This window comes from Melanaphis sacchari, unplaced genomic scaffold, assembly GCF_002803265.2.
Source record: "Melanaphis sacchari strain LSU unplaced genomic scaffold, SCAv2.0 Contig12_pilon_pilon, whole genome shotgun sequence".
Lineage (NCBI taxonomy): Eukaryota > Metazoa > Arthropoda > Insecta > Hemiptera > Aphididae > Melanaphis > Melanaphis sacchari.
In genome coordinates, this window is record NW_020270527.1 from 3,417,265 (window position 1) to 3,431,168 (window position 13,904).

The 13,904-nt window shown below is 25.9% G+C and overlaps 1 protein-coding gene across 1 annotated transcript; it reads left to right on the top strand.

The window, feature by feature from the left end:
• The first annotated feature begins 1,264 nt into the window (after positions 1-1,264).
• On the top strand, positions 1,265-11,655 carry LOC112591221 (peptidyl-alpha-hydroxyglycine alpha-amidating lyase 1-like). The gene is made up of 9 exons (XM_025334973.1): positions 1,265-1,649; positions 2,497-2,572; positions 2,999-3,248; positions 3,324-3,616; positions 4,606-4,803; positions 5,029-5,247; positions 5,330-5,425; positions 8,070-8,198; positions 11,182-11,655. Exons 1-9 carry the CDS (start codon positions 1,485-1,487, stop codon positions 11,361-11,363), a joined length of 1,608 nt encoding a protein of 535 aa, XP_025190758.1. The 5' UTR covers positions 1,265-1,484; the 3' UTR covers positions 11,364-11,655.
• The last annotated feature ends 2,249 nt before the right edge of the window (positions 11,656-13,904 follow it).

Genomic DNA, 13,904 nt, shown 5'->3' on the forward strand with positions numbered 1-13,904 from the left:
TCACTCTGGCATATATATACGTGTTAAACATGTATGGCGTGTATGCATTATTGCACGAATAATACCTGTCAATTATTATCGATTAATATATCTACGCTTTGATTTTTTTTAATTTTAAATTTATCAACCTCCTAGTAGGTAGATAAATAAAATTAGTTGACCATTTATACAACATGCGTTTAAATAATATAACAACTGGGAGTATTAGTTTCAGTACGGTGATATGAACGAATAATATACACTGATATACGATTTCAAAAAGTTTTCAGGTTAAAAAAAAGATTTCATTTTAAAAATAATTGAAATAATTTTGTTCTTTTTTTTTTTATGAATAACTAATTAACGAATGTAGTTCAGTAAAGTGCACAAGCTTCTGTACGATATTATTTATAATAATAGATCTTGGCAATCATAATTCAATATATTGCGGCGTAGGTGGTAGGTCGGTATTTATTATATAAACTTACTTTTAAATTTTTCAAAAACATATAAAAACTTCCAATAAATAGTAATAACACGGATAAGGCCACAGCGCAGCCTATGACCAACGAGTGTAGTCATGGCATATTTTATCGGGAAGTTTTCAGACTTTTTAATACCTACGTAGGTAAGTGGTTAGCGGAGTTAGAGCCCTCGACAACTTCACGTCTTCTATTATTCTATACCGTTCTACACAAATACACAATACCCATTCATGTTTCATAAAATATATTTTATATCCTGTTGCAATTTTTTTTAAAGTATAGACCAAGGTCGGTTTACACGAAGGGTTGAGGTAAATATAATATTATATAGCTAAATATTATATGTACCTATTTAATATGGTAGGTATACTGAAAATCTATTACCTGTATACCTTAGGACATTATTCGGCGATGCGGTCCTGTATACTGCAGTCAGTTTGGACTAGAAACATGCATTATTATTATTATTATTATTATTATTATTGATTTCGTATGCAAAACAAATTCGTGAAAGACTTTTGAGAAAATCGTCCAAAGAAATTATGATTCTATACTGATCCTAGAGGATACGTCTCAGCGGCGTAACCGTTACAGGGGCGCAATCCGTGTGTGACCAGGGTCCGGGTCAACCACGAACGAAACTGTGTCCAAAGACTCGCCCTCCACCGGGCAGATGGCGCTTAGGACGCGGTCCGTGAGATTAAAAACATATATCTATACGTATTCGTACACATAATATTATTATTATATACTTTAATCTACAGTAATGTTGTTATTGATCCGCCGAGATAAACCACCGTACGCCCACTATCATGATAACGGCAGACTTGTTGATCTGCCGCCGTCGAGTTCAAGTGCCACTGACAACGGCAGCTGCTGTTGCGCTTGTCCGTCGCCGGGAACTGTTGTACTACGAGTTCCGGATCCGTCGCCCGGAAGCCATTCCGACTGTGATGCTTCTGTGCCCGTCGTCGAAATTGTGGTGAGTGCCGTTTGGGACGCGCACGGCACGACAACACCATGTCGGTCACCGCTGCCCTGACCGCGCTGGTCGCATGCAGTTCCTTTTGCCCGTTGACCCCCACCGCTGCCGATTTTCTGTCATCCGGTACAGACTTCCAACCACCAGCGTCCGACGACCAGTCGCAACAGCCATCAGTCGAGTTTCAGATGACCCCCGACCAGGTGAGAATGGTGTTCTCGGGGTACTAATGGGGTATCCTGCCTTCAATGGCCCCATTGTTGTATTGCGCACTCACCAGTTTATTGCAATATTGCTTGTGGTGTAGATGTTAGGTGGGTAAGTGGACAACATGCTTGTAGTTGTCGTCTGTGTGTCACCAACCACCCTGTTGTTTTAGGGCTGTTGTGTAAGAACCAATGTTCGGGTCTACGAATCCTTTGTGTTATTTACACATTTTGACATCATGTAGGTCGGCAGGTACACAATATTTCAAATTTTAATTTATAAGTACAAACTACTGCTATTTCTACTTCTTAAAACAAACTTTATGTTGATTTTATTATTGCAAGTTAAACACCATTACTCATTAGCCGCATCATCCAATAGTTATTTTTTCTGTCGAATAGTTACAGTGTAATAGATCTATTGTAGATAACATCTGTTACATTGCAGAATTATCTTCTTTGAGATACCTAATGTTTTGTTTTTAGTATCATACTAGTACATCTTTTGCCATAATCAATCAACTGTTCATATATCTACTCTCTTAATTTATTTGATTTGTTCAATATGGTAGATGAGTTACATTTATATTATATTGGTACTTATATATGTTTTTCTTCACCCTTAGAGTATTGTCATATTAAAGTTTTTACAATATCATATTTAATAATATTCAAAAACAATTGCAATTGTCAATTGATATTGTATCTACATTTCTGGGACCTCAAATAGATCCAGAGTATATCTTATCTATTATAATTAAATTTATACCTTTCTTTAATAAGTAGATAGTAATTTTTTTATTATTATTAACTATAACATATTATTATTTTGTTTTATTTTTAGCTCTACGGTCAGAATCAAGTGGATAATACTCAAGATAGTATTGATAATTCAAATGTTGATGTATCTCACCAATTTCGTAAGTACATATGTGCCCAATAATTTTAAAAATCAAAATTCTACCAGTTATATTTCTCTTGAACGTTCAAAGAGAATACAAGATTAGGTGTGTTGGTGATTATTACAAAGTATTTATGAAACTATTGTTAAATATTAAATTTATTTAAACAAAGAACAAAATAATTTATAAAAATGGGATAGTTATAATAATTAATGATTTTTATTATTTAAAATAATAGTTTAAATATATTGTAAATATTAATATCGTATGCTTTAAACAAATGATAAAGAAAATATGGATTTTACACTAATATAATTTAATAACTTTATATTAAGTATATTAAATGCTGTACTTCTTATAAACAAATGTAAATTTCTCTCTGTAGATGTAGTCAGCATAATATAATAGTTTTGAGAATTGTATTATTTGTTTTTTTTTTGACAGATTTACATGAATCTTCTGAATGGCCTTTTCCGCAGAAAATTGATAATCATATTGGACAAATTTCTGGTGTTTCCATAAGCAAAGACAATTTGGTATATATATTTCATAGAGGTGATAGAGAATGGAATCAAACTACATTTTTTGAAAATAATGTGTTCAGAGAGAAAAATAAAGGACCAATTTCTGAACAGGTAGTTGTTGTATTGGATCCAAAAAATGGTTCAGTAATTAAAAGATGGGGTAGTCACAGGTATTATATATTCATTCATCATAAAACATATTAATGACTATAATTAAAATGGTTTATACATTATTTTTGTTATAGGTTCTATATGCCTCATGGTATTACTGTTGATCATGAAAATAATGTCTGGTTAACTGATGTTGCTCTTCATCAAGTATTCAAATTTGACCATAACTCTGGAAATGTATTAATGACTTTTGGTACTGCATTTGAACCTGGGACAGATTCAAACCAGTTTTGCAAACCTACGTCAGTAGCTGTAACAACTAGCGGTGAATTCTTTGTAGCAGATGGATATTGTAATTCACGTATTATTAAATATTCTGCTGATGGACAAATACTGTTACAATGGGGTCGATCCACTTTAGTCACAGGTTGATAAAAAATGGTAACATATTATAAACGAATGCAGCCTATTTACTTAAATTGTAAATATTTAAAACACGTAGCACTAAAATATTATCGCTACAATATAACTAACTATTTCATTTATTATATTATATTTAGTTTCTTTTAATTGTTGATTGTAATTATGTCAGAAAAAAATATATAGAGTGTGTATTATGAATTAAAACTTAAATTTAATATTTTTATACTATACATAAAATTTCATATTAATTACATACATAATTACAATACATATATAATTATATACATTTCAAACAAAATATATTTATTTATAAATAATGAGTTATAAAGTAATTGTTTATTCACAAAGATTATTTTACATAATATAACTATTATATAAATATAATATACGAGACCAAACTGGCTAGTATATATATTTGGCTTACTAATTGTTAAATTTAGGATATTGTATAGTATATACTATATAGTTTTTATTCTTTTCTTATTAAATAATATTGATAGCAGGGATAGCAATGCAAAACAGTTCCTTATCTCTCTTTTTTCAAACAGAAAAAGAAAAAATGTATTTTTTTTTATAGATTGTCATTATTTTTTTACTTTAAATATATTATTGTAATATCCATTAGTTTTATACATGAATATTTACTATGATTAATTCATTCTCACAATAATGAAAAGAAATTGAAATAAATAAATAATATAGTAAAAAAATATAGATTGATAAAACTTAATCAAATATTAAATCTATTATTTCAAATATTTTTTATATTTTTGAAACATTGTTTAATTATTAGTTCCTTGTGCTAAGTATATTTTACTAGCTATTGAACTACATATTATTTAATATTAATTAAAGAATAAAGAACTAATACAGTTACATACCTTACCCCTTATTAATAGAAACTAAATATTAGTACTGCAAACTATAAAACAAGTTTTATGTTATAATCTGATTTTCTTTAATTTACTGATATTAATTTTTATATAATTAAAGGTGAGATGCTTGTACCTCCTTACCAATTGTGGATTCCACATGCTTTAACATTGGCCGAAGACAAAGAATTGATATGTGTTGCTGACCGTGAAAATAGCAGAGTATTATGTTTTAATATTAATAATGGAACCTTCAAGTTTGAAATTAATCCACCATTATTTCAACGTCTGTTTAGTGTTGCATATTCGCCAGTAGCCGGTACATAAAATGTATTAAATAACTAATTTGTGTAAAGTTGAAAAATAATAATGCTTATAATATTACTTTTTAGTTGAAAATTGTATGTTTTAAATAAATTAACTACCATATAATGTTTTGATAAGATGATAAAAAATAATTTGAATTTTCAAAGTATTATCTTTTATACCTATACATAATGCTTGGTTTTTATGTTTAATTACTTAAGTATTTTGTTTATTTTAGATGGACTATTTTATGTACTTAATGATAAAAATATGGATATAGTAACTGAGACAATAGCACAAGGAATTGTGATTAATGCTACATCACTGGAAGTAATTGGACAATTTCATCCTAAATATAATGAATTCTTGCGACCTCATGATATGGCTGTAAGTCCAGATGGAACATCCGTTTATGTTGTGGAACTAATAAGATCTCATGTACGGAAGTTTGTGTTAGGTAAATAATAGTAATTAATTTAATTCAATGATTTTTTTTTTTTTATTATTATTGTTGTAGTATTGTACTTTTAATGTTTTAGATTCAGATATCAAAAACAAATTTATAAATCAAAGTAATGATTCATTTAAATTTTCGTTGGATGATATAATATTAAACAAATATAATGTGCTAGAAAGTAAGTACAAAACTGAATTTGATTATTTCAAAATTACATAAATTGTAATACATATTTTTTTTGCTAATGGTAACTAATGGTCATATTTATTTTCAAATTTAAAATTATTTTTTATAATATTTTATAATAATAATGTATAATATATTATACTAGTACCTGCCCATTGATAAAAATTTAACTATAAAAATGATTTTGAAAATTGTAAAATCAATACGCATTCTAAAATATTACTTTTCTTTTCACTTACACAGTTCAGTATCAATATTATTGCTTCTTCTCCTTTTACTTGTATGGGCATTTTATAAATAAAAAAACAACTATTTTATGTTTTAAATTTTACAATAATAACATTGTACTTAGCAAATCAAGTACAAATTATACATAATTAAATTAAAATTGAAAAAATAGAAAGATTTGAAATTTCCTTATTTAAATAAGCATAGCTTGTGATGATAAGCCACAAACATACTGACAAAATTGACATTTGATGTCAAAAATTAGCAAACTATTATTTAATTTTATTATTTAAATTTGTTACTGATGTTTACATTTTGTATTATTCATGTTTGCCATGTAAATAATTGTTATATATTTTTATTTTATTAAAGAGATAGCGCCACTAGTTTATTCTATTATCGTTTATCATTAGATCATTAGTTTTCACTTTTTTTTTTTTTTTTTTTTTTAATTGAACTTAAGCCCGGCAACTAGGGCCATTAGCTGTTTGTAAGGGTTATGAACTATGGTAAGGGGTAAGGTTGGTACGGTAGGTTGTATTTTACGATTGTTACGGTTGATAACAAACACGTGTATGTGTGGCAAGGTTTTTAACCACTATGATCCCGAGTGGTCACCCATCCGGGAGCTAGTAGCTGTGGTCGTTACTTACTCTCAGTCGCATTCCGCGACTGATAGCAGCCAACGCACCACGCCAAGCCATTAGTTTTCACTGTTTCCAGGTTAAATTATCATACCTATTCTATGAAATTTTATTGTACAAATTTACTCTACAACATGTCTGTTTATTTTTTTTTAATAGCATATCTCCTTTCCTTCCTACTATGTATATTGTATTTAAACAGAGTTATTGGTATGAAAGAAAAGTGTATTTATTTGTATATTAATATTATTTAGATATTTTTATTACATTATTTAATATATACTTTTGGGGGAAATATATTGCTATAGCTTTTAACGTGCTAATAATTTAAATTTTCTATTGAAATAATCATAAAACAAACTTTACAAGATTTATTTTATCATTAATCTATGGGTATTTAGATCATGATAAAATATAGTAACAAAGGACATTTAAAATTGTATAAACTTAAATAATTGTTTTTAAATTCAACCATATAACAGTAAAATCAATGTGCTCTAAAATATTGCATTTCTTTCTTATCACACTCACACTTTGGTATGTTTCTTCTTTTATTTGTATGAACATTTTACTAGTCTACTAGGAAAATATTATTATTTTATTTGTGTTTCATAATTTAAATTTTTTATTAATTTATTAAAGTTCCCTTTTGATAATATTCATGAAAAATGCCTCAAAACTGTTTAAAATTATTTATTTCACCTGTTATCCTTCAATTATAGTATTTTGCATTAGCATTATTCACTATATAAGCTGTTATTATATAATCTAAGTACAAGTAGCCTTGTAGCTAAGAGAAATATATTTAATTTAAAATTCTTGTTTAGATTGAATGATTACATAGACTGTTCATAATTACTGAATTTTATAAAAAAATACTATGCATGAACAGTTTTTTACTTAAAACCACATTATTAGCTAATGATACCCAAATTGATCTGTTTATTTTAACTTAATTGAGTTTTTTATAATTAAATCATTACATATTATGTGTGAATTTTATTATTATGATATTAATAAATTGAACTATTATTTTTACTTTGTTATTATTCTACTGTTATTTTGATACTCGCCATATTATGTTTACTACACATGTGTTTATAATTTGAATTGGACATTACATTGAATTAATATTAAATAAATATATTGATTTATGATTTATAGTTTATTAATTAAAATAAACTATTCTTTTAATGGTTTAATTTTTTAGAAACTTAATTAAAATATGTTTTTATAAAAAATATTTTACCTTTACATTTAAGAGTTTTTGTTTTAATAAATCATGTTTAACATTTTAATGTACTACTCTAAATCAAGTTATCATGACATTTGGTAATGAAAACAAATCACTTTTTTTAAACAATAGAGATTTGTTAAATTACATTTTTTTTTTATATCAAGTGAACACCACTTGGTATGAATGATGTAGATATTTTATTTTGACTTTTAATTTCTTAATTTAGTTTTTTTTTTCTAAAAAAACAATTTCTTTTATGATTATAAAATGTCTTAACAACAAAAGCTAAGTTAAAGTGTTAAATAGTGTTACATAATCAATTATTCTTTTAAAATGGAATCTTAAGTAAAATCTTATAAACTTAAAACAGTTCTAAATCTAAAAAAAAAAAAAATAAAAAATAAGTAACTAGGTAAATTAGCACCTATTGATTTTTTTTTGAAAATTGACGCTTAATTTAATATTTTAGCATTTTAGTTGTAATTATAAAAATATATTTAATTATTATTGCTCTGTTTTATTTTTAGATTGTCCTGGTCTAAGAGAAAATTCTGGGAAACAAATTTTAGTGATTATGTTAATAATTGCTGTTGGCTTGTTTTTCACAGCTGCTATATTTGTAACTGTTTTAATATACACACGAACTAAATCATTAGGTAAGTATTCTAATTTAAATAGTTGAAATAAATCAAAGAATTCTACTATAATAATATTTTAAATAGTTTTAGTGATTAAAATATACTTTAATGTTTCAAATTTATTATTGATTATATTTATAGTCTATTTAATGGTATTTTTTTTTTTTTATAAAATTTGATGGTCACAAAGGTGTGATGAAAACAATGGTTACAGTAAAAGATAACTCAATTTCTACAATAGTTGGATGATTTAGCTTATTTCTAATTAAAATTATAGACCATACTTATTGACGTATTTGTATACATGGGCACGATTTCACTATATATCTGTCATATAAATTAAGGCTGAATTAATTGCAGCCTAGGCCATACTCCCTCACGAATTTGAGTCTTCCACAATTTTATAATTATTTAAAGGTAAATATGGAAAGATATAAATAATTTAAATTTAAACATATTGAAAAGTATATATAATATAAAAATTTATTTTTCTATTTATAAATTCAATTTTAATTTAAAAAATAATATTTATTTTTAAATTTTTAACGGGCTTTTTAAAAATTAGTTTTTAAAAATTGTTATGATTTCATAAAATATAAGAAACATTTGATAGATTAATATCACTATTTTATTTTAAACACAAATAACTATTCATACCAGTTATACTAGGTTACAAAATTGACAGAAACTTCAGAATATAATAAAGTTTAAAAAAATTATTTTATAAAGTTGTTGGTAGCAACTATAAAGAGTTCAGTGTATTGAAAATTATTCAAATCATTATATTTATAAGATTTTTGTATAATAATTTCTTTAATTTGTTTCTCTGTTATTTTTAAAGTAAAATAAATTAGTAATTTTTAAATAACCCCTTGTATATAGTATGATATAGTTTTATTTTAAATTACACTTAAGCTATTATCCCATTGAAACACTTACTTAGATTATTAATTTATCTTTAATTTATTTTTGAAAAAAAGATCTTTTAATTTTTTTTTTTAAATATGTAATATTCATAAAAAGTAAAAATATTCCACAATTTTGTTTTCAAATGTATAACTTTTATCATTTTATTAGTAATTTTTTGATGGTACTGCTCTTTTATTTATTTAATATGAATATTAAGTATATTTATTTTAACAACAGAAACTTCAATACAATTACTATATATTAAATAATAAATATATTCCATGAGATTCAAATCACCTATTAATGCTTAATTGTGTAGAATTTTATCAGAAATAATTTTTGTGTTTCTTTTTTTATGAAATTTTACATTGCATATAATGTATAAATATTGATAATTAACAATTTATTAATATTTATAGATTTGTATTTTTTGTTTACATTTTTATCAATATCACATAGTTTCCTTCAGTATGTTTTTAAAACATTGTTGATTATCTCTATTTTTATATTTATTGAAACTTCTACTTCAAAATTAACATTTTATCAAATTTAATTTAATTGTAGAATTTTTAATTTGATATAATATTATTTTTATATTTACCTTTCATCAGTTTTATTTATTTACTTATTAATTTATTAATTTACATTTTTGTTTGCTCCAATTACAAAATATTTATTATTCTGAAAACAATTATTTTGTTTTGTTTTTAAATCAAATGTATTTTTTAAGTTACAAATTTTAATGGAATAAATAATAATATTTTTCAACTGAATTTGTTATGTGTTTTCACATTAAAAAAAAATAAATATATTTAATACTTATAGTATAGTATATAGATATATTTATTACATAGCATTGTAGGTTTTTAATAAAAATGTGTATTAGATTCACATATATTTTGATTATTACTTAGGATTTACATGTAGTTTGTGGAAATTGACTGCCGTATATTCTATACTACAACACTAATATATTAGATGTATTCCTATTGTATAATCAATATACACACAAATGTTTTACTACCCAGTTGTCTTGTATGTTAAATTTCAAAACATTATCCCGCCTACTGTACGTTCACTTTTAATATGTGATATTTAAATAATTCGATGCAGGGGCGTCATTTAAGTTTTTTTAAATAGGGCGGAAAACATTTGCCAAGCTATTTTTTCCACAACTTGCACAATTTTTTAATTAATTTACGTAGTATATTATATTTATTTACTCGGTTATGTTATTATTATTACTGTATGTGTGGGTATGAGATATTTATAGATGAATCGATATATTTATTATATCTGTATAAATAATTTAAAAAGTATTTTTCATGGAAATATTATTTGATTATTTAACCAAGTCATTTTATTTATACAGTACAACCATACTCATTTAGGTAGTGAAGGTCAGAAAAATAAAAATGAATGTTTAACTACTTTGTATAACAAATAATAACACCATTTTATAAATTTTGATTACATAATATTAATTAAATACAGTTTTTAAATAAGTGTGGTTTTTGATTTTGAAATTTTAAGGTGATATCACAAAACTAGATAAACTGTATATTTAATATTGTTAGAGTGTTAAATATATTTTGTGCCAACGATACATGTTTTAGTTTAAGCGATGACAGCCAATAAATATTTTTGATTGATTGTATAAGTAGTATCTCTGCGTTTTATTATATTTAATGTGAGCAAATATCTAATTGTACCCAACTTAAACATATAATATTATTTTTAAATTGAAGGTTGTGAGGTTGTACAATTGATGTTCATGATTCGAATGTGACTTGAGTTACATTATTTTTTTATCATTATCATTTTTATACTTGTTATTACTTTGAAAGATATTGTTATGTTACGACTTCAAATTATATAAAACTTAAAAATGTTTTCAAAAACTACATACCATAGAATAGTCATTTTTATAGTGATAAAAGAATCGTCTTCTATATTATTTGAGTGTCAATAAACATGAAAAACATGTATACAATTTATCTACCACCTACCTACTTATGTACTAATACAAAATACGTTTATATGTGCATAAAGAAGCCACTTTAATTAATTACGTATCATTTCATTGTTTCAGCTCACCGAAAAGAAGTTGCTTTCAGTCGCTGGCAACCTCGGACACTTAACGCTGCTGATGGATTTACTTTGGGTAACATATTCAATAAAAAACAACGAGCCGGCTTCGAAAAACTTGCGACCGTTGAGGTGAGCGAAGACGACGACGATGATGACGAAAATGATCTGAACGTGAGGGCTTAATTATTGAAATACTAATAATTTAATAACAATATCGTGCTAGTAGATTCAATTTATCGCTACGGTTGTTATTATTTGTATTTATTAATTTATTTTAACACCGTTTTTCAACGGGCCTATATTTAGAATACTTCCCTAAAATTTGTCAGCTAAACATTTATATTTATATCGATCTGACCCCATATTACACACATACACCCTTACCATACAACACTCCATAAGTTTATTGTTACTATTATTATTCCTCTATATTATTGAAATGTTAAAACCAAACAGAGTTAAAAATATTATTTGTAACAATATTAATGATTATTAAAATTAAAATAAAAGAATTTAAATAGTCACTTTGTATTTTATACTTCGTTGGATTATAAAAGGTCCTCTTGATACATATGTATATAAATATTCCGTTTAATTCCTACTTTTCTTTTTTCCCGTTCGTCCGCATACTATTATGTTAATTGACCTAATCTCGGATCCATGTCATTCCGAGAAAAATATAATTTGGCTTTGGACTTACCTCTTGCCAGTCCACCGATTCACTGGCTCTCCTGGGATATGTTTTTGTAACCCAATAACGTGAATATGTACCTATTATAAACCCTCTGAAATTCTTATCTAAAATAAATTTATTTATAGACATAATGTGTTTACCACAAAATTACTTAACACGACTCGATTTTATTTAATTGAACCAATACACCAACTATCTGGGGACGGAATCACTAAGGGCCTTTAATCAGTCTTGGTGGTTTATCTGATGATTTTAAATTGATGGATTACTTGATTTGTACCGTAATCTTAGTACAGTAACATAGAGTGTGTCACATCTACCTCTCAATCCTGACATCATCACGTTTATCTAATTATATTAAACTGCGCAAGTATACCATAAAGATAATACGAGTGCAGTAGTAGTTACTAGATATTTGTATTATATTATATTATTGACATTATACACAATTTTTATTTCGTAGATTTAATGGATATAACATTAAGTTTAGCTGGAATCAAATAAATAATTGTTTTATTGAATTCATACTCTTTAATTTAATCATGAGGAATATTTTTCATTATGAGAGCAGTATTTATACAACAAAAATATTACCTTTCACATTGTAATGAAAAATACTTGTTTGATTATAACTGTCCAATTATAATAAGCATACAATATGCTAAAAAACGTGGTTGTAAATAAATTAAAAAAAATCATATTTTTAGTTCTCACTAAGAATTCAATCATTATTTTTGTTAAAAACAGGATTCGGTTTAATCTGTTTATGAAACTGGGATACCATAAACAAAATATAATTAATGTTTGTTATGTATTTAAATATATTACTAATTCAATGTGTGTTTATTTGATTTGATTGTCAGTTAAATTGTTAAACATTCAATAAAATATAAATATAATATTGTAATATTGATATTTTTAATAATTTTTTTTTCCGCTGTTAAAGAATAAAATATTCTGACTAGATAGACAACTGTGCCGCCCTAACTCAGCTTCTCTTTATATACAAAACTATCTCCACCTTCTTGAAACATGGTATAAAGAATGGGGAGTAAAAATGAATGAGAGCAAGTCCACTTATTATACGTTCACTCTTCGACATTGCACATGCCCGACACTTTTCTTTAACAATCAAATTTTACCTAATGCCCAATGTGTGTGATATCTTGGAATTTACATCGTCCGTCTACTCACTTGGGTACCACATATCAAAAGCAAAATTAGCATACTAAAGAACCGTCTTCGTCTCTTACGACCCTTATTAACATTCAAAAAAATAAAACTACCCAACAAACTACTAATCTACAAACTTCTTATAAGACCCATCTGGACATATGGTATCCAACTTTGAGGTGCTATAAAAATATCTAACATTAACCGCATTCAAAGATTTCAAACAAAAAATTCTTCGTATCGTTTCAAAAGCTCAATTCTATATTTCCAACAAATCCCTCCATTCTGACTTTAAAATACCAACTGTCACTGAACTATCCAAACTTTATTATAAGCGTTTCAATAGCCGATTAACCTAACACCTAACCCTCTCATAAATCAATTCTCATCCATAACCATTCTAACCAATCTTCAAAAAAGGTTAAGAAGACATTGGTGTCGTAATCTGCTAAAATAAATCAGAAAAAAAATGTATATAAAAAAATAAAAATAAAGTTTAACTTTATAAGCACCTAAATTAATTATATGAATACGTATTAACACTATTAGTACTATATCAAATTATTCGTGTATACCTGTGAGGTAAATAGAAAATAAAAATAATTAATTTTATTCTTGGGTATGCGAATTCTTATAATTTAATCAACTGTTACCATTTCTAAGATTTTTCAAAAAATAACACTAAATTTTGTAGTTATTTTTAAAATTTAAATTAAAATAATCCTCCTACAAAACTACTTCACTGCAATATATTTTAAACTTTTTGTACGTATCATGTATTATTATATTCAACATGTTTTAATCCTGATGTATTAAAAACAAATACCAAACCAGCGTTAAAGAGGGCTGTAATTAAA